The following is a 20,637-nucleotide window of genomic DNA, read 5'->3' as shown; positions in this document are numbered from 1 at the left end:
AGAAAAATAGAAAAAAAATTTTTTTTCCAGGAGCACTAATCAAGGTCCTAGGTCTAATAATAAGATCAGTGGTATTAGAAAAATTTCCAGGGTGGTTTTAACAATGAGGCAGAGAACAGCAAGTAGGAGGGTTATACAGGTATTTTAATTGTGAGTATGTAAATATGTCCTCATCCTTGGAGATCAGTATGTGCAATTAAATTATTTAGCTCTAAGGTACACTTACTAGCCATATCTTATTTTATCAACACATGTGTGGTGTCATATCAGAATCAGTTGTAGAATAATACATATATAAGCCTAAATATCAGTGCAAATAAATACTTATTAAATGCACTAACTGTATACGTTAGTCATTGTAACTGACAAGAAAGTTACTGAGCTTATCTGTTGAATTCAGTATATTGTGCCGTACACGTAATGCCATGGAAGGCGTGCTGCCGTCCATGGCATGCTGATGACCCTGCACTTGGCATGACCATAGACGCCTTTAACCAAAGGTATGGTACAGGCCTGGCCCACAGCCTTAACTGTATTTGTTTTCATTCTGTAGTGCTGACCAATCCCGGTTCAAACTGGGAGGAGACCAACCCGCCCTTCCCAATAGACACACCTCTATGTTCAAGGAACAGCGCTTCACACACACACTGTTGTTAGCGACGTAGCCACTACGGCCAGTTTGATTTTCCACATTTCCAATTACGGCTACTTCTTAAAACTTCGCTTTTTTTCCACTGTCGGGTGAATGCACGAGTAGCGGCGTGTTGGTCGAGATCCCTTCCACTGGTGGGTCAAGTTGTTGCTGGTGGCGGTTCCCCGAGGTAAGTTAAAGTGGTGTTAGCTGGCTAGCCGGAGAGTCTGTAGTGATGAGGGGGGTTGGTTGTTGTGCTAACATAGCAATCAGTTAGCTACTAAATAACCTTGTCTAGTCTCCAAATAGTGAGCCAACGCGGATTACTTTCTGTTGCTGGTGTAGTTTAGTGTTATAGCAGAATAGTGTGGGAGTTTATTTGCGGTTGCGTTAACTTGCAGTGTCGACAAGTCAGTGGAACCAAGTCGCTGGTTAGGTTAGCAATCTAAGAGCGGCGACCATGAACTAGCTTACAGGCTAACCTGACAACATGTATTTTTGATCACAGTTTGTTCTTGCTACAACTGATTTTTATTGCTGGATCGGGGTGATGTCAAAGTAACGTAACTGACAGATAAGTAGTTTTGGCTGGGAGGAAAAAAAATCATTTTTGCAACTTCTAGCTTAACTTGCCGTTTATGCGACATTTGCATTAGCTGTGCGAAGTGTTAGCTTGTTGGCTAGCTGGTGTTCTTCTTGAGCTAACCACCTAGCATAGCCAAATTAATTACTGACCATGAAACTTAATTCAACTGCCCCAATTGTACCGGTACCCCGTACGCTACAAACTAAGCCACCGACTGTGTTGCCGCGTTATCTGATGCGATTAGGCATGGCTGTTTTCTTTTCGACGTCTTCTACCCAACGGCAAGGGTAACGTCAGGTAGCCAGTATGTTTTGCTCGTCTAATGTTTTACTTAGACTCCCGTTTACTGAGGGCTGTTAACGAAGACCCGGCTGTGACAAACTGATATGTTCCGGTTTTTTCTCTAACATTTAACTGTCAGTCTGCACGAAGCAGAGGGTAACTTGCTTTCCACATAACTTTGAAGCTAGAACTGAAGTCAACGTCAGCCATCTGACTAGCGAAAGCGGTCAGCTCACCGAAAACCGATAGCCTTACAAGCTCGGTGTTTGGGAGAGAGGGGGAGGGGATACGGCAGGGCTACAGCCAGCAAGAGAGAGACAGCGCCTACATGCCTGCAAAACGTTGACTGTCGGCGAAATTTCAAGTTTCTTTTAGTCCTACTTAATCAGTTTCGACACAATTTACTATCTGCCGTATTTGCGTAGCGCTTCGGCATAGAAATTCTGAAGCTGGATACGCTACAGACACGATCTCGGCGAATGAAGACCGTACGCTCAGTCACCGTGTTTTCCGAAATTGGTTGTGCGCGGCAGTGAGGCACAATGTCTCCTCTCCTCTTAGCAAATGCGGTGACGTTTGCTTAGGAACCGTCGATAAATTTCTTTACTGTATACTCATGGTGGGCGCTGTGCTTGCAGCTACAAGTTTAACTTGTTACGTTTTCTCAAACGTGTTTTTTCCACACCCCCGTGTATTTTTTAAGTTGTAAAATATACAAATAAAACGTAAAAATATTAACTTAAAGTCTAGTCATCGGCGGTGTTCGCATATGCTTAAAGTCTTACATGCGACGAATGCTTACAGGAGAATGAATGGCATAACCAATAGGTTTGTACCTGTGTTATAAAAAAAATATTACAGGAGAAAAAAAATGCACATAATACATGTGCATTGAACGTTATCATTATCATTTGTCTCACTGAGTCGACTCAATGACAGCTCTGGCAGCGTCACTCTGTCTTAATGTCTTTTGAAAGACGGCCCCTAGCCAGCCGCCACAGTCAGTCTGCTGAACATGATGGCATGTCTATTTACGGACAACCTTAAATAATCACTTTTGCTCATAGCTTTGTTTTTTTTCTACTACTACTTTTATGGTGGAGTGCGTTGGTATCTGCAGTTGTTTTTATTATAATAACTCAGTAATAAATAAATACAGAATTATTTAAGTTAATTAAAATATGTCACTGTAATGGTTGATGAATTAATCTATCAGTTAAATCAGGACTATTCAGCCAAAAAATGTACACAGACTATATCTGTCAAAGAAGGTGTGTTTTCACACCACTGTTAGTTCTCTCAGAAGACCACCAAATATCATTGGGTTTAACCTATCTAGCTTAAGTCCTGTAAAGCCTCTGTGTACACTGAGGAAGCACAATGAAGCAAAACAGATTGGTGTCACATTCGGAGCTTAATTATGTCAAAGGAGTGTTGTTTGGAAGCCACTGCTTAAAGCCCAGCTCTTAAGCCACTTTGCAACAATTGTCCTAATATTTGTTGCCATTACCTATCTGTGTGACACTTGTGAGAAAAGTTTTGCTTGAGTTGTGAAACTCAAATTTAATTTGACCATTGTGAATGAATGAGTACTTACTGTTGTTGTCACTGTTAAAACAATGCAGGCCAGTTTATTATCTATTTAATCACATGCAGTGGTATGTTAGACCGCTTTGGAGATCACTGTCTAAATCAATCAGCTAGCCAGAGAGAAAAATGCTAATCAGCATGTTGCAGTTTCCATTTGTAAGTTGCATTATATATATATGTATGTGTGTGTATATATATATATATATATATATATATATATATATATATATATATATATATACACACACACACACACACACACACACACACACACACACACACACACACACACACACACACACACACACACACACACAAATAAAATGTGGGTGTGTTTAAAAAAAAAAAAATTGGCAAATGCTAGCAGCTTGTAAATTGTCCATTGTTGTTTACCCCCCTCTAGCCCTTTTGACTATGTGTATATAATGAAGAGGCGTGTGGAGGACCAGGAACCAATACTTGCGCCTCAGCAGCAGCTATTACGCCGACCTCAAATACAAGGAATTACAGAAAACTTCCAGCACCGGGCCCTTGCCCCGGCCCCTACTGTAATAGAGGCACCTGCAGACAAGATGCAGCCATCGACCAGCATCCAGTACTCTCTTCCCCAGGGCTACCAGGTATGATAAATCTGCACAGATACCTGAAGAAGTGTTTATATTATATATATTAGGGCTGCTCGATTATGGCAAAAATTATAATCACGATTATTTTCACTGAAATTGAGATCTCGATTATTTGACGATATTTATTTAACAATAACAATGTATTGAATAATGACTTTAAAGATTGTCAAAAAATAATATAAAATAGTGTGCAAATACTGATAACAGTGCAAATGTTTGCAATATAAAAAATAAATGAAAAATGTAAACATCTATGTTTAGTGAACTTTGCAGTGTTGCTCTGTGGTGCAGCTACGACACTGTAGCAAAGTTTACACACTATGTCTACTTGATCCACGTCTGACTCCGCCAACCCATAATGTTTCCACACCACTGAAGTTTTTTTTTACCTCTCTTTTCAACCAACAGCAGTCACTCTCCTCTCCAAATAACTTCTGCTTAGCTTTCCGAGCTTCCCTCGGGTCCTCTTAATTGTTGTGACACGTGTTCGAAATGCAGAGAGGTGCACTCGATTTGCCACACGGAGCAGCGCGAGAGTAAAGCACGAGGGAGGTGCTAATAATCGACTCAGTCATTTATAATGATCGTTGAAAGCCCAGATCGTAATCGTGATTAAAATTCGATTAATTGAGCAGCCCTATTATATATATTATATTATTTAACAATGTGTTTAAGAAGTAGGTGTCATTTTGATTTGGTTTTCTTTACCTTTATTTTGCAAGAATGTAATCTGTAATATTTACAATACTGCTAGTGACATGGTTAATCTTGTCTAAATGTCTATATTATATAAAATATCTATTTGTTCCTCAAAGGTTTCTGCAATGCCTCAGAGCACAAGTGGACATGGGCATGGACACAACAATACAGCACCACACGTTGGTCCTCACTCACACGCTCTAGCAGTGCCGTCACAGGGCCCTGCAGTGGTCCAAGGTCATGTTCATCCACCTGCACCCATGCCTTCAGCCACAGGACAGCAGCAATTTCAGCGGCTGAAGGTATCTGTACATCACCACATATATGAAAACATGAGGACCAGAATAAACCAAAACAGCTGTTCATCCCAAGTGCACAAAGGCAAAAAGCGAATGCCTTTAAAATTACATTGTGTCTGCATGCTGAAAGGACAGAGTGAGGAGTATGTTTTGTAGAGCAGCAACAAGCATCATCTTTCTACACAGGAGGCATTCAGATACATACACATTGTTCACCCTTCGTTAGAGGTGAACAAAGTCCAATAGACAACGGCTAAAAAGGGAAATAGTCTTGAAGCTGGCGTGCTTGTTATATATATCTTTTCATCAACATCCTAAACCTTTTCTACTTATCAACTTATATGGTTGGGCGATTAGTCGGATTTTAATGCCAAATTAATTACCGCTGTGGCTTCCAGCAGTTTAAAAGAAATCAGATGAAACAATTACTTTTAACATTCATTTTTGCTACATGGACATCTTTTCTCTCTCTCCCTCTCCCTTATAATCAAGTGCACCACTTCCCTTTTCACCAGTGAGCATTTTTCCCCCCTCTCTAAAAGCTCAAAGTCCCTGGTTAATACAGCAAGATGAGAGATTATAGACATGGAGCTAAAAATTCACAATATTTTTGAAGGTTGACGCTGTTAAAGGATTATTAAAAATTGCCTGCAGCGACCTTTGTCTCTACGCCTTTGAAGTCATATACCTAGACCACATTGGGTGATGCACAGCAGGTAACACATCTGCACAGTTGAGTCAATATTGAGTCTTCTGTTCGGGTCTTCTGGGACACATAAGTCTTTTGCCACCTTGTTATCATATATCCCAGTGTATTTTTCGGTCCAGTGAAAATCAGCTGTTGCAGAAAACAAAGCCTAGTCAGGGCACTTCTTTTCAATTGATTTTTGTTTTTCAATGGAATTATATTTAAAGTTAATGTTTAGTTAATTTAGTCAATCATTAAGTTTTTGGTATAGTTGAGCAGCTTTATATGATTTTGCCATTTTAGAATAGAGTAGCCCTTATATTTTCATTGTACCTGTACAATAGGGCTGCCACAAATGATTATTTTGATAGTCAACTAGTCACCGATTATTTTTGCAATTACTTTAATCTCAGCCAAACCGATTTACTCAGGAACAAATAAAATACTAAAAAAAAAGCCAAACAATAACATTTTAAGTTATCTAAGTGACTTATATATCATGTTTAACCTGAGTAGCAAAAGACGGCGGTAGGTTTGAAAACAATTTTTCGGGAGTCCGGTGTTCTCACCGGTTCTAGTGAGCCTTGTCTCCGGCTAGCTATCGAGCTGGTGGGTAACAGGTGTCTCCGAAAACGTCGGAGTGCTTTTGAAAATACGTGGCGTCCTGATAAACTGAGCAGATATTTGAGGTTTACACAGCTACATTCTCGCCTGAAAATATGTTAAACGTTTATTTTGTGACCCAGAAAGAATAATAAGAGTAATATTAAAACTAACTAGCTGCCGCCATTTTTGGAAACTGAGCTGGGCCACGCTATGAATTCTGGGACACAGCTTCTTCTTCTTCGGGGTTTAACGGCAGCTGGCATCCTTGTACATGCAGTGCTGCCATCTTCTGTTTAAATCCGTTATTACACTCTTAAATCCTACTACTTATTCCTGCGTCTTTTGGGATCTTACAAAGCTTCAAACGACGCGTCGACTATTAAATCAGTTGTCGACGATTTTGATAGTCGACTAATCGTGGCAGCCCTACTGTACAATAAATAATGGGTGCTCCAATGCCAACTGTGCAGGATAAAAAAATATACATAGCAACGATATCAGGAATGAATAGCAAACAGAAGAGTCAAACTAGAGGAATATGTACAAAACAATAGAAGGGCACACAATGGAGAGCATAGTGACTGGAGGTAGTGCAAAGAAAAGACTCGATCTGAATAGGGTCCATATGTGAGTGGCCTGAGTGTTGACGGTTACTCAGACCATGTCTCAGATTGGTGAGGCGGGGGCCTGTTAGTGGGTCTGGGGGTGTGGGACCTGATTGTCCTGAGGCACCGACCACTGGGCAGAGGGTCAAACGGGTGGTGGGCGGGGTCCAAGGGGTCACCTGTGATGGCCCTGGTTTTTCTGAGACAGGAGGCTCAGAAAGGTGGCATAGGGTGTTAATTACCCTCTCCACAGCCTTACTGTTCTCAGTAGTGGCCCATGCGTACAAAACACCCAGGCAGTAGGAGAGCACGCTCTCCACTGAGGAGCGGTAGAAGGCCAGCAGCCGTTTCTGGTCCAGATTATTCATCCTCAGGACAGCCGCTGTTGGGCCTTCTTTACCCAGGCGTTGGTGTTGTGGGTCCTGATGAGATCATTGGAGATGTGGGTGCCCAGAAACCTGAAGGTGGAGACAGATTCCACCCATTTTCCATTTATAATAACAGAGGAATGTCCGTGCCTCCTGAAGTCCATTATGAGCTCTTTTGTTTTAAAGATGTTCAGCTTCAGGTTGTTTTCTGAGCACCAGCGGGACAAGTTCTCTGCCTTTGCCCTGTCTTGCCATTTTGGTGGTGATCATCTGACAATCTTCTCCATTCTCTTTTTGTAGGTTGAAGATGCCTTGTCTTATTTGGATCAAGTAAAACTGCAGTTTGGGAATCAACCTCAAGTTTATAATGACTTCCTTGATATCATGAAAGAGTTCAAGTCGCAGAGGTGAGTTTTTGTTTTATTGCCAGTTTTTCTTAACATCTGATAAGAAAAACTGGTATTTTACCATGACACCTAAGTGATCTCTATGAACCCAAATAACAGTGTTTCAGAAACTAAAGTACCAAAACTTGTTCTGTTACTACAGCATTGACACTCCTGGAGTCATCAACCGTGTGTCTCAGCTTTTCAAGGGCCACCCAGACCTCATCATGGGTTTCAATACTTTCTTGCCACCTGGATACAAGATTGAAGTTCAAACCAACGATCTAGTCAATGTGACCACGCCAAATCAGATCCACTACATCACACCACACGGTGTTTCTGTTCAGAACATCCCTGCAAGTGGAGCACCCAGCCAGCCTGCCCCCAGCCACCACCAGCACCAGAGTCTGCCACAGGCTGGCTCACTCACTACTACCACCCAACCACTTATCCCTGCCCAGCCTGCTCCAAATAAAACCAGCAAGGTAGATAACGATGTTCTTTATTTGTTTACATCTAGTATGACAGATGCATTAAATGACCTTTTTCACTTGTTGTTCTTCTAAACAGCCAATTCAGTCTCCAGCCCATACACCCACCAGCCAACCCAATCCATCTATCCCATCTTACGCCTCGCCCCGCTCTCCTTCAGTTCAGTCCCACACTCCTGTCAGCAGCACACCATCCAGTGGGCCACCTATCCAAAACAACCAACCCGTGGAGTTCAACCATGCTATAAATTATGTCAACAAGATCAAAAATCGCTTCCAAGGTCAGCCAGACATCTACAAAGCTTTCCTGGAAATCCTGCACACATACCAGGCAAGGAAATATACACAGCATTAAACTGTTATTAAGATATTATAAGATATATGCAGCTGCAAAAATAAACGTGAAAGTAAATTTTAATTATATCATATCTTGTATATTTATAAAAATATATATTTTTAGAAGGAACAGCGAAATGCTAAAGAAGCTGGAGGAAACTACACCCCAGCACTGACTGAACAGGAGGTTTACACTCAAGTTGCAAGACTTTTCAAGAACCAAGAGGACCTGCTCTCAGAGTTCGGGCAGTTCCTGCCTGATGCCAACAGCTCAGTGGTGAGTCTCCAGACATCACGGTCAATTATTTTATTAAACGTCCCTGCAAATATACGTGGTATGACTAGGAGTTACTGGATCCTTGTAACTGTCTGTCTTTTGATCTTTTCCTTAAAACCACTTGTTTGCATTGGATATGAAATTGATTTACAGATGGGTGCCAAGTTAAAAGAGAAACCAGCATAAAGTATTGTAGTATTGTGTTGGGCCACCACGTGTTGGCAGATCAGCTTTGGTGCACCTTGGTGTGGATTCTCCAGGTCTTTAAAGATCTGGACGGTGCATCCGTGCTTCCAAAAATATTCCCGAATACTGTTTCGAGCGTAGGGAATTCACTAAGCTCAGGTCTAGGTTGTTGCAAGGTTTTGTTCTGTCCTTCATAAGATTTCTCACAGTGCAGATAGTGTTTTATTCTGAAAACTCATTAGCTGTTATATGCTATTCTTGCGTTTGGCTTCCTGCTTTCAGGAGGCACATTTCTGACAGAAAGCTGCTGAGGGACTTATGAGCTCTTAGTAACTACAATCAGCTTCAACTCCACAGAACTGCTTTTTAGTATGTTTACAGTTTTCTTTTGTTTTTACAGTGTTTGTGCAAAACAAGCAGAAGAGAGTTGGTTTGAGGAGCTGGTGCTAAAGGGCTTGAGTCACACAATAGGTGCGCAGAGGCCCAGTGTATGATGCATTATTTTTAGCTCAGAATCACACATCACTACTCCGGTAGAACTGAAGCATAAAAATAGAGCTTGGAAGGAAAAGCACTGGTTCACTTAATCGAATCAATGGTATTTACACAGGGCTTGCAAAATCGCTAGCCCGATGTCCCGGAGCTAGCGATATCTCCAGTCGGGCGACCAAAATCTATCTCAGCCCCGCCCCGCTATATGATAACCCAACGGGCGGGGCTGAGATAGATTTTGGTCGCCCGACCGGAGATATCGCTAGCTCCGGGATCGGGCTAGCGATTTTGCGAGCCCTGTTACATAATTCTCTTTGCATACTGTTAATTTTGTTGTCTTGCTTTGTTGAGATCATGTGTATTGCCCTTTTTTTTTAGCTACTGAGCAAAGCAACACCAGACAGGGCAGAGTCGGTCCGTAATGATCATGGTGGCACAGTAAAGAGACACTTCCTGAACAACAAACAGAGACTGAGCCAGAACGGCCTTCCAATCAGGAGACCCTCAGGCGTGGGTACCACACCACCTGTCAAGGTATGTAACCATCTACTCTCTGACTCTGCATATATTCAGCTGTTTGTACTTTAAACCAGAAAGGTAATATTTCATATATTTTGTATGCATTACATGTAGGGGGAAACAGGCCTTTTTTGTTTCAATCAGTGAAAGCCTACAATTAAGAAGTATGGACAATACATTGACTCCAGATATCAGCCCCCAGACAGTTTTGACAAAAGCAAAACATCTGTAATTTCATAAAAAGAGGATTTACTACAGAACATGTTTATTAGATTGTGTTAGTAGTACAACCCAAGTTCATCAGACAAACTGGCAATTAGGGTTAGTAAAATCTACCCAAGACTCAGAGATATGAGGGCCTCCAACAGTCAACATCTCTTTACACCATTGCAGAAGAAACCTAAAATAACAGGGAACGTCATGAGTGACGTGAGCAAACACAGCACCAGCACTGAAACGATGTTCTTCGAGAAGGTCAGTATTGTCATTTTGAGTGTTTGTATAAAGACTTGCACTGATCTGTGATGAAAATAAGGCTACGTACACGGGTATTTTTGAAAACTGAGATTTTTCGTTTTAATAAATAATCCCGTCCACACGTAAAGGCAGAAATGAAGGAAAACGCTGCTAGGAACATGCCAAAGCAACAGGTGGCGATATATTCCTAACCATGTAGAAATGTTGACCAATCAGAAGTCTAGAAGCCTCGGTGGGAAATGGTAAACAAAGATGGGGCATAGAAGCAGAACCCAGTCGTATGTGTGGAGGGACAGTAACGGTGTGTGTATATGTAAGCATTTAAACACTGCAGAGAGTACAAGTAACAGTATTGTAGAAATTCATTTCACCGAAACAATAACGTGGCGCAAAGTGTGACGTCACAAAAGGCGCACACCTTTGACGCTGCGTTTTCTCCGTTTTTCTCGTCCACACGTAAACGCAAAAACTGAGTTTTCGAAAATATCCACCCTGGCAGGCGTTTTTAGAAATCTCCGTTTTCAGTGACCGAAAACGCAGTTTACGTGTGGACGAAAGGTGCAAACGCATAGAAAAATCTGCGTTTTCAAAAATACCCGGGTACGTGTGGACGTAGCCTAAATCTCATTTTGCTTTATTTGTCATGGCTGCAAACACTTTAACAGGTAAAGAAGGCTCTTCGAAGCTCTGAGGCATATGACAACTTCCTACGCTGCTTGCACATCTTCAACCAGGAAGTCATTTCACGCACTGAGCTGGTCCAGTTAGTTATCCCATTTCTTGGGTGAGTTTAAACATACAGTTTTTAGGTACTGAATGGGGCATACCTGTAGTCCAATTTTGTAACTGACTGGTTCAGTACGTAATTCTTGAGTTTTTATCTTCTTCTTCTTCTTCTTGCCAATAAGTCAGATTTGAGTTGAAATCAAACAGTTTTGATACATAACATTACATAATGAAACTTTAATCACCCAAATGTAAACCAGTAAACCACCTGCATTTGTTTGAAATATGTTGCTAACATTTAAACCCTAACCGCACCAATAACTCTGTATTTCACATATGTTGTGCCATGACTGACAGAAAATTCCCCGAGCTTTTTACATGGTTTAAAAACTTCTTGGGCTACCGAGAGTCCAGTCACGGAGAGTCGAGCCATGCAGAGAGTTTACCCAAGGAGCGTGCCACAGAGGGTATCGCCATGGAAATCGACTACTCTTCCTGCAAGAAGCTGGGGTCCAGCTATAGAGCGCTGCCAAAGAGTTTCCAGCAGCCCAAATGCACAGGAAGAACACCGCTGTGCAGAGAGGTGAGTCGTTAAAGGAATTCTGTTTAATAAAGGTATTTGTCTTACAGTGTACATTTTATCCTTTGTCCTCGGGCCACCAGGTACAACAACAAATGTATTTGGCCCACACAGGGTGCTCTGGAGCAGAAACTGATGTAAAGTTCAGATGGTACCTGTAGTTAAATATGGCTTGAGCAGACAGCAGATGCCAGCAATCTTGTTCTTAGTCGATCAGTGAGTTGGTGGAAGTGTTAGCGATCATTGAACTGTTTGGCTACATTTAATGTTACCTTATTATGTTTAAGTGTCTAGATAATAAGTTAGGATATGATCTGCTTACTGAAAAACATATTTTTAATTTTATAAACTACATGAACTGTTTTTGGCTGTAACTAGCCATTTAAATTTAGATAATGAGTGATTTCTTTGATCAACTGATGTTATTGAACCCAGTGTTTCACCACACAATCAAGACATTTTTAACTACATTAAGTTTCATGCATTTTTATTTTACTGCTACATAAATATGAAATGCATCTCATATTTAGAGTCACAATAATGTGTTTTCACTGCATGGTGTAACATCCTGTTGCAGGTTTTGAATGACACATGGGTGTCATTTCCTTCATGGTCTGAGGACTCCACATTTGTGAGCTCCAAGAAGACACAATATGAGGAACACATTTACAGATGTGAAGATGAGCGCTTTGAGGTAAAACATACTCAGTCCACCCACGCTCCAAATGAAAATAAGACCCTTGGATGTAGAAGAGGTTAAGAAGATGGAATAATGGAGGTTCTTTTACATAATATGTATCTTTTACATAAATGTCTGTGTGATGCGATTTGCTCAGGAGTCAAAAAACCACAGGAAAAGATCTCACACCACATGAACTGTCCAGGTGCCCATTTCAAAATCTGGTTCTGTTGAAATTATTCATTTGAATGTGATTGTTCCTTTTGTAGCTGGATATTGTGTTGGAGACCAACCTTGCCACAATCCGAGCCCTCGAGACAGTGCAGCGACGGCTCTCTCGTATGTCAGCAGAAGAGCAGCTACGCTTCAAGCTGGACAACACAATGGGTGGCTCCTCAGAGGTCATTCACCGCAAAGCCATCCAGCGGATATATGGGGACAAAGCTCAAGACATCATTGAAGGACTCAAGAAGAACCCTGCTGTGTCCGTCCCCATAGTTCTAAAAAGGTAACAGTTAGATTTTAGTGTGTCCTCCTCAGCTCACACCTTTACAGTTTTATAACATCTGTTTCTTCTGTTTTCAGATTAAAAATAAAGGATGAGGAGTGGAGAGAAGCCCAAAGGGGCTTCAACAAAATCTGGCGGGAGCAGAATGAAAAGTATTACCTGAAGTCACTTGACCATCAAGGCATTAACTTCAAGCAGAATGACACCAAAGTATTACGCTCAAAGACCATGCTCAATGAAATTGAGATGTTATATGATGAAGTAAGTAAATTGTTTTTAAACAATATTATTATTTGTTATTTGACATTTATAAATGCAGAATAAATCTAGACTGATTCTAAGTTTATGGCCGCAGTTATCCTTGAATCAAACAATAATGCTCCACTTTGTTATATATTATGATTCTCTAATTGTAAATAAAAATCAACAGGTAAATGGTTTTAATGTATTTTGCTAAACTGTAAATTTCGTAAAACATTACAGTCTAAAATGCTCCTGTATTTGTCCTGTAGCGCCAGGAGCGGGCATCAGAGGAGTCTGCTACACCGCCACCAAATGGCCCACACATGACTCTGACCTACGACGACAGCCAGATCCTCGAGGATGCCGCTTCCCTCATCATTCACCACGTCAAAAGACAGGTCGGCATCCAGAAAGAAGACAAGTGCAAGATCAAACAGATAGTCCACCACTTCATCCCCGACCTGCTGTTTGCACAGCGAGGTGAGCTCTCTGATGTGGAGGAGGAGGAAGAAGAGGACGAAGACACGGAGATGGATCAAGATGACAGCAAGAAACACAATGGCCTGCCAGGCAGAAGCCCAACCAAGTCCAAGCTCCTGTTCAGCAACACGGCAGCTCAGAAGCTCCGGGGAACTGACGATGCCTACAACTTGTTCTACGTGAACAACTACTGGTATGTCTTCCTTCGTCTTCACTACATCCTCTGTTCTCGTTTGCTACGAATTTACGGGCAAGCTGAGAAGCAGATCGAAGAGGATGCTCGTGAACGAGAGTGGGAAAGAGAAGTGTTGGGGTTCAAAAGGGAGAAAAACGAAAATCCAGCCACCCAGCTGAAGATGAAGGAGCCAAGTAAGTGAGAAACTGACTTTTTTAACTGTTACGTTTTGCTATGAACCCTCTCAGTCATGGTGCGTCATACTCCTCAATTCCTCCATGTATTACTCACTGTGTGTGTGTTTTCTGTCTGCAGTGGATGTTGATGTGGAGGACTACTACTCAGTATTTTTGGAAATGGTTCGCAATCTTTTGGATGGAAACATGGAGCCGGCTCAGTATGAGGACTCCCTGAGGGAGATGTTTACGGTCCATGCCTACGTTGCCTTCACCATGGATAAACTCATCCAAAGCATTGTCCGGCAGGTCAGCACATTTTAAGATTTTCTCATTTTATTTCATTTATTTGTTTACCAATTTGTTTATTTGCTCGTCTTCAAGGTAAAAAATACATTTTTAACCTTAGAGTGGCATCGCGAGCTGTAGGCTCGTTCTTAAATTTGGAGAAGAAAAAGGGGGAAAATAAAATAGACATGCTCCTCACGTCAAAACTCAGTAATGCCTCTAGTCGATGATCAAATGTACGCATCTATAGTCACTGAAGGTGCTGCTGTTTTGATTCTACATGCTGATGTGGACACACCCGTTGCATACTAACCTACTCTTACAGCTCCAGCACCTTGTCACTGATGATGTGTCTGTGCGTGTGACGGACCTGTATCTGAGCGAGAGTTCCAATAAAGCCACGGGGGGCACACTGCCCACACAGGCATCGAGGGCCACCGCAGAGGGGGGATACCAGCGCAAAGCAGAACAGCTTATGCCGGATGAGAACTGCTTCAAGGTACAACACAGCACGGAAATGAATAATTATATTTTAAAACAGGCTGACTTTATTTTGTTTTTCTCCCTCAGTATTTTTTTCTAATTCTGTGTGTGTTGTCTGGTTTTATCCAGATGATATTTGTGAAGAACCAAGCCTCTGTCAGTCTGGCAGTAGAGCTCCTGGATACAGAAGAGGAAAACTCTGATGAGCCTGCAGAGGCAGAAGTAAGACTCACAAAATGCATTTCATGTGCACAGCAGTTTATTAAGTAGACATGTAGTATATGTGATGCTGGGGTGGCATTGCTTCGTGTATCTCTTAATATGTTTTGCCCTTCAAGAATTTTTAGTATAGCACTAGTTATCAGGTAATAGTTTGATATTACAATTTAATAAATAGTCAAGCACTAGTCATCTTGGTTTTAAACTTTTTAATCATATTCCTGTATTATAAATTCCTTGTACTTGGTGGTTTACATACACATGTACCTCTGCAAACTAGTGTTGGCTATTAATTTGTGCACCTATGATTTTAAACCCTCCGACACTCTGAGGAGTGTCACATGGTCCAGAATTAAAGGCTATAACCTCCAACCTGCTTTCATACAGAACCTAAATGTATGTCTTTGTTATTTACATGGTTGGTTGCTGTTCTGCTCTGTCCTCCACAGAAGTGGTCAGACTACGTAGGCAGGTACCTGAACTCAGATTCCTCATCCCCAGAGCTGCGTGAGCATCTGGCCCAAAAGCCCGTGTTCCTCCCCAGGTGAGGCTCCAGCCATGTCTCCCTCTTGTCTGCACACTTTAAGCTTCTGTCCCGAGGCGAGGCTCTAGTCAGCTGAGCAGCCACTCAACTGTTGCCGAGCCAAACCAGCTGCCAAACACAAGTCATTTTTGTCAAGATAGAAACAGAGGCACCTCAGCACAAGCCTGACTTTGAAAGCTAATTGAGAAAAAAAAAAAAGAAAAGAGGAAACTGTGTGGATGTGAGCGTGCTGCCTGTTTTTTGTAAGAGGAAGTTTGAGGAGTTATTAGTTGTGCTCGCGGTGCCTGAATGTCCGCCTGCTAAGAATCTCACTGGCCGTAAATTTAACTTCTTCAGTTTGTTTTGTGACCTCTGCCTCACATGGAAGCACTTTACACGATCATCTTTTTTCTTTCTTTTTTTTAAAGTGAATTTATTTATTTATTGATTCCTTTTAATGGGAATTTTATTTATAGTAAGTAAAGTTTTTATAGATGGTTTTTGGCTTGATTGTGGGTTTTGAACTTTTCTCCCCTTAGAGTGCTAAAAGAAGAAGAATCATTAGTTCGATTATTCACATTGTATTGAACTGAAGTGATGAATGATTATGTGACGCACGAATAGAAGTCGATAAATGCAAAAGCTTAAGGCAAAACAAGGATTTGTTCCCTTTTTATTTTCCTACGATGTTTTGACAAAAACAGATTGAGAGAAACTTTTGTTAAAAGAAGAGAAGGGACGTCATGGTTTCCTTATCATGCCCTTTGTGATTGTATTCAGATCAAAGGTCCTGTATGTGACTTAATCACTGTTTGAAACTGTAAATGTTCAAATGTTCACTTGTTCACAACTGTTATACCCAGTGTTATGTTTGTAACAATTTTCAGGGGAAGCAGTGCACTCACGTTACAACTTTTTGTTGTCAGTGAGATTTTTTTTTTTTTTTCCTGGTTTGAAAGAGATTAGTGATCTTAGGTTTTCTGTTTGGTTTTTTTTGTTTGTTTTTTAACTCTGGTTAAGCACATTATCTGCAGCACTTGTACAGAGGAGTAGGGTTTGTAAATAAAATGATTGTCTAAATTGTATGCTCATATGTTGGTGTATTTCTTTCCTGACACCTCAGAGCTGTGCATGAAGGCGTGAAGGCTGAGTGTTGCACATGAACATCTTTTGAAGCATCTTTTTTTGGTGTTTTTTGTGTTTTTGGTTTTGTTTTCGTCTCGTTACTTTGAGATGGCTGTCCATTACCATATACGTATCAAACAACTTCTTAAAAAGGCAAAAAAAAAAAAGCTCTTGAGTTTTCTCTTTTTTAACCCATTGCATAAATCTGACTATGATTTCCTCAGTGGGCTCACCCACATCATGTCTTCTTTTTTCTTTCATCAAATCTATGAGAGATCAGCAGCACAAGAGATTTAAATAATAATAATAATAGTAATAATTGGCCTTTCCTCACTCAAAAAAGAAAAAATCAATTTTCACTTCTGTTGGGTCTTCATCTCATTTTCATGACACTCTGGTCAAAGACATTGAAATACCCTCTGCTCATATTTTTTGGATTTGGTATCTGGTCAGGCAGCAGTTTCCTTTTTTAGTGTTTGTGATGTGACCGTTTTTACTTGAAATTGGCCTCACTGTCATGTCTTTTAAGTGGAGCCCTGAATGCAAAAAATGCTTCATGGTTTCAGTCTTCGCTCACCTTTACCCTCTGTGGTAAGTACACATTTAAACCTTTCATTCAGGTGGGGTGAATAATTGCATTTTTTTTAGAAAGAAAAGAAAATTGCCTGCACAAAATCGGGATGAATCCAATTGTTTGCCAAGCATAAGATTTGGAAAAATGTGGCTGTGCAATGGAAGTGCACTGTACAGAGAAATGACCGCTGCCTCTGCTGCTCTTATAGATCCACATTTCCCACGAATGATTTGACTCCCTAACTAATTATCGCTGGTTCTTGGTGAGTTGGATTGCATGGGTTTAAAAAAACTACAATTCTTTTAAAGGGACAGTCCTCTCAAATTTGGAAATACTGTTCTTAAATTTGTGTACGTGTATCGTCTCTGACCTTACATCTTAGGCTTTAAAATTGACCAGTAAGTACTGTCAAGCACAAAATCGTACCATAAAACTTTCTCAAGTGAAATTGGATATTTCCTTTTGTTTTAAAAAGAAAAAAAAGTGATGTATTCTTCTGATGTGTGGTGTAATCAAGAAATTTTCTGTAGCGTCGGTCAGTATTATTCATGGCTCTCGATCTTTTTTGGCCTTTAGGAATTTGAGACGGATAAGGAAGTGCCAGAGAGGTTGGGAGCAGCTGCAACAGGAGAGAATGACCAAAGGCTCCTCGGACAAGTCGCAGGATGGCAGCAGCGAGCTGAAGATGGAGTGCATGTTCAAGCTGAACTCCTACAAGATGGTTTATGTCTGCAAGTCAGAAGATTACATGTACAGGCACACAGCGCTCACACGGGCTCATCAGGTAAGGACGAAAATTAAGAGGCATGTGTTTGCCATGTTGTTTTAGTCTTGTCCAATAAGCTTCAGTGTTAGAATTGTATGGTAAGTAATCATAAAACAACCACAAGTATTTAAATTTGCCTGTGTGGTCATGCAGCAGTTTTTTGTGATGGCTAGAAGTACAAAGATATTTTTCATTTATTTTATTTGTTTTAATTTAGATCAGTCTTATAATCAGAATCAGAATCAGAATGGGTTTATTGCCAGATGTTGAGGTTTACAACATTAGGAATTTGCTGCGGTGCTTCAGTGCAAACAATAAGAATTAAAGTGCTATGTAGAAAGAAAGATATGTGCATGAGATATACATGAGATATATACATGAGAATAAGAATTAAGAGTGCTACGTAGAAAGATATATACATGAGTGCAGGTGGTGATCAGTGCCAGACATGAAATGATGCAGTGACACAGCGTAGGGTCATGTGTTAGTGGCGGGGACAGTCATGTGGTTATTGTTCATGTGTCCAACAGCAGAGGGGAAGAAACTGTTCTTGTGGCGAGAGGTTCTGGTGCGAATGGACCGGAGCCTCCTGCCTGAGGGGAGCAGGTCAAACAGACTGTGTCCAGGGTGAGAAGGGTCAGCTGAGATCCGGGCTGCACGCCGCAGTGTCCTGGAGGTGTACAGGTCCTGCAGAGATGGGAGTCTGCAGCCAATCACCTTCTCAGCAGAGCGCACAACACGCTGCAGTCTCTGTTTGTCCCTGATAGTGGCTCCAGCGTACCACACGGTGATGGAGGAGGTGAGGATGGACTCGATGATTGCAGTGTAGAATTGCATCATCGTCCGTGTTGGCAGGTTGAATTTCTTCAGCTGCCTCAGGAAGTACATCCTCTGCTGGGCTTTCTTGATGACGGAGGTGATGGTGGGCTCCCACTTCAGGTCCTGGGTGATGGTGGTACCCAGGAAGCGGAATGAGTCCACAGAGGTGATGGGGGTGTCAGTCAGGATGATGGGGGGGAGTGGGGCTGTGTGCTTCCTGAAGTCCACAATAATCTCCACTGTCTTCTGGGCATTCAGCACCAGGTTGTTGTGGCTGCACCAGGACACCAGACGTTCAACCTCCCTCCTGTAGGCAGACTCATCCCCGTCAGAGATGAGCCCAATGACGGTGGTGTCATCTGCGAACTTGATTAGCTTGACAGACTGGTGGGTGGAGGTGCAGCAGTTGGTGTACAGGGAGAAGAGCAGAGGAGAAAGAACACAGCCCTGAGGGGAGCCGGTGCTGATGGTCCGGGAGTCCGAGACATTCTTCCCCAGCCTCACGTGCTGCTTCCTGTCCGTCAGGAAGTCAGTGATCCACCGGCAGATGGGATCAGGCACATTCATCTGGGAAAGCTTGCCTCGGAGATGGTCTGGAAGGATGGTGTTGAAGGCAGAGCTGAAGTCCACAAACAGGATCCTGGCGTAGGTTCCTGGGGAGTCCAGATGCTGCAGGATGAAGTGTAGGGCCATGTTGATGGCGTATGTGGAGTACTATGATGTACTCCACATTTTTCTCATACAGGATAACGTTCACTTGATTTGTATCCAATTGTCGATGGATGAGAATAATATGAAAATAATAATTTTTATAGTCTTTTGAGACATAGCTGTTTCCCCCAGACTTTACTTGGGCAAGACGCCCAAGTACATTTGGCAAATTTCTCTCTTTTTTGTCTTTCTTGTTTTTTTTCTTTCCCCCCTATATCGCTGACAGAACATCCGCAATCGGTTTTGGCTATAGGACAGCCCTTGCAGTTCATGTACACACAGTTTGTGACGTTCCTTTGTGCCGTGTTCCTGTTATCTCTTTCAGTCCCACCAGCTTGTGAACACACGCCTGCACAGACGCTTTCACGCCTGGCTGGATACTTGGGCCAAGGAGCACGTGACCAGTGACATGGCCGCTGAAAGCCGCAAGTGGTTCATGGGAGATGGACAAGAAGGCCTGTTGGCCTGCACCACGACTTGCAGCCCTGAGGTGCTCCATTATCTCAACATTAACAAGTACCGGGTGAAGTACAAAACACCGTAATACTTGTGTCTCAGCAAACTGGCTGTTAACGTGTCCACACAACAAGCTGCCAAGGATGAATTCTCAGAGCTGCCGTTACTGGATTCAGTTGCCAAACTTTTTGTGAGGGTTTTTCAATCCATGATCCAAACCGGATCTAAGTTTTCCTTTTTTCTTTTTCTTTTTTTTTCTTTTTTTTGCACCTGTTGCAGGAATTTGTCTGTAAAGCGTATGCTGCAAACTCTGCAGCAGATGTAATATGGAACTTTTTTTTTTTTTCAAAATTTGCTGTCAGTATATTTGAGTGGGTGGCAGCAATTTATAATGTTAAAGGCAAATTTTTACATGAAATGACTATACAGAGGAAAAACACTCAGAGCATCTGTTTTCATGGTGCAATTCAGTGTAAAGGTTTTCCTAACTAAAACTCAGCAGCTTAACAGTGAAAAGTGTTTGATAAGGAGCAACTTATCATTTTACAGAAGATAAAAACAAAACGACCTCAGCTTCTGTCTTTAGGTAGCAAAAACAAGTTCAAGTTACCTCTGTTAAAGTGTGTGGACGTGGAACTTAATATGGGTTCCTGCTGTAAACTTGTATAGCCTGTGAATGTTCTCCCTTTTGGTGGTAAAGGTGCAATGGTGCACTCTATATATTAAAAAAAACATCTATAGTGATTGCTGGGTAGATGCTCGGCATTAGTTCCAGCATTGTGTATCGAGTACAATAACTTATGACTGCCCAAACACTTTGTGTAAATATGTTTATAAAAGTAGTTTTTTGGGTTTTTTGTTTGTTTGTTTGTTTGTTTTTTAAACAGATGTCACTGAGGTGTAGCGTACATCAGAGCGCACAGTAATCAGTCTTTAGCTGGAAATTGAATACAATTTTTATT

The 20,637-nt window shown here is 41.6% G+C and overlaps 1 protein-coding gene across 1 annotated transcript; it reads left to right on the top strand.

Moving 5' to 3' along the window:
- Positions 1-651: 651 nt before the first annotated feature.
- Positions 652-20,637, top strand: LOC146640047 (paired amphipathic helix protein Sin3a-like). Its single transcript, XM_085349899.1, has 21 exons — positions 652-821; positions 3,493-3,709; positions 4,531-4,716; positions 7,281-7,387; positions 7,530-7,851; positions 7,937-8,188; positions 8,318-8,470; positions 9,527-9,682; positions 10,061-10,141; positions 10,810-10,928; positions 11,228-11,453; positions 12,028-12,144; positions 12,399-12,637; positions 12,715-12,898; positions 13,150-13,729; positions 13,851-14,020; positions 14,325-14,498; positions 14,612-14,704; positions 15,151-15,245; positions 17,500-17,707; positions 19,545-20,637. Exons 2-21 carry the CDS (start codon positions 3,515-3,517, stop codon positions 19,761-19,763), a joined length of 3,876 nt encoding a protein of 1,291 aa, XP_085206025.1. The 5' UTR covers positions 652-821; positions 3,493-3,514; the 3' UTR covers positions 19,764-20,637.

The sequence above is a fragment of the Diplotaxodon limnothrissa genome, linkage group LG1, assembly GCF_057381915.1.
Source record: "Diplotaxodon limnothrissa isolate DT_005_m linkage group LG1, D_limnothrissa_male_GT1.1, whole genome shotgun sequence".
NCBI lineage: Eukaryota > Metazoa > Chordata > Actinopteri > Cichliformes > Cichlidae > Diplotaxodon > Diplotaxodon limnothrissa.
The sequence above is the reverse complement of the archived record's forward strand: the minus strand, read 5'-3'. Positions and strand labels throughout refer to the sequence as shown.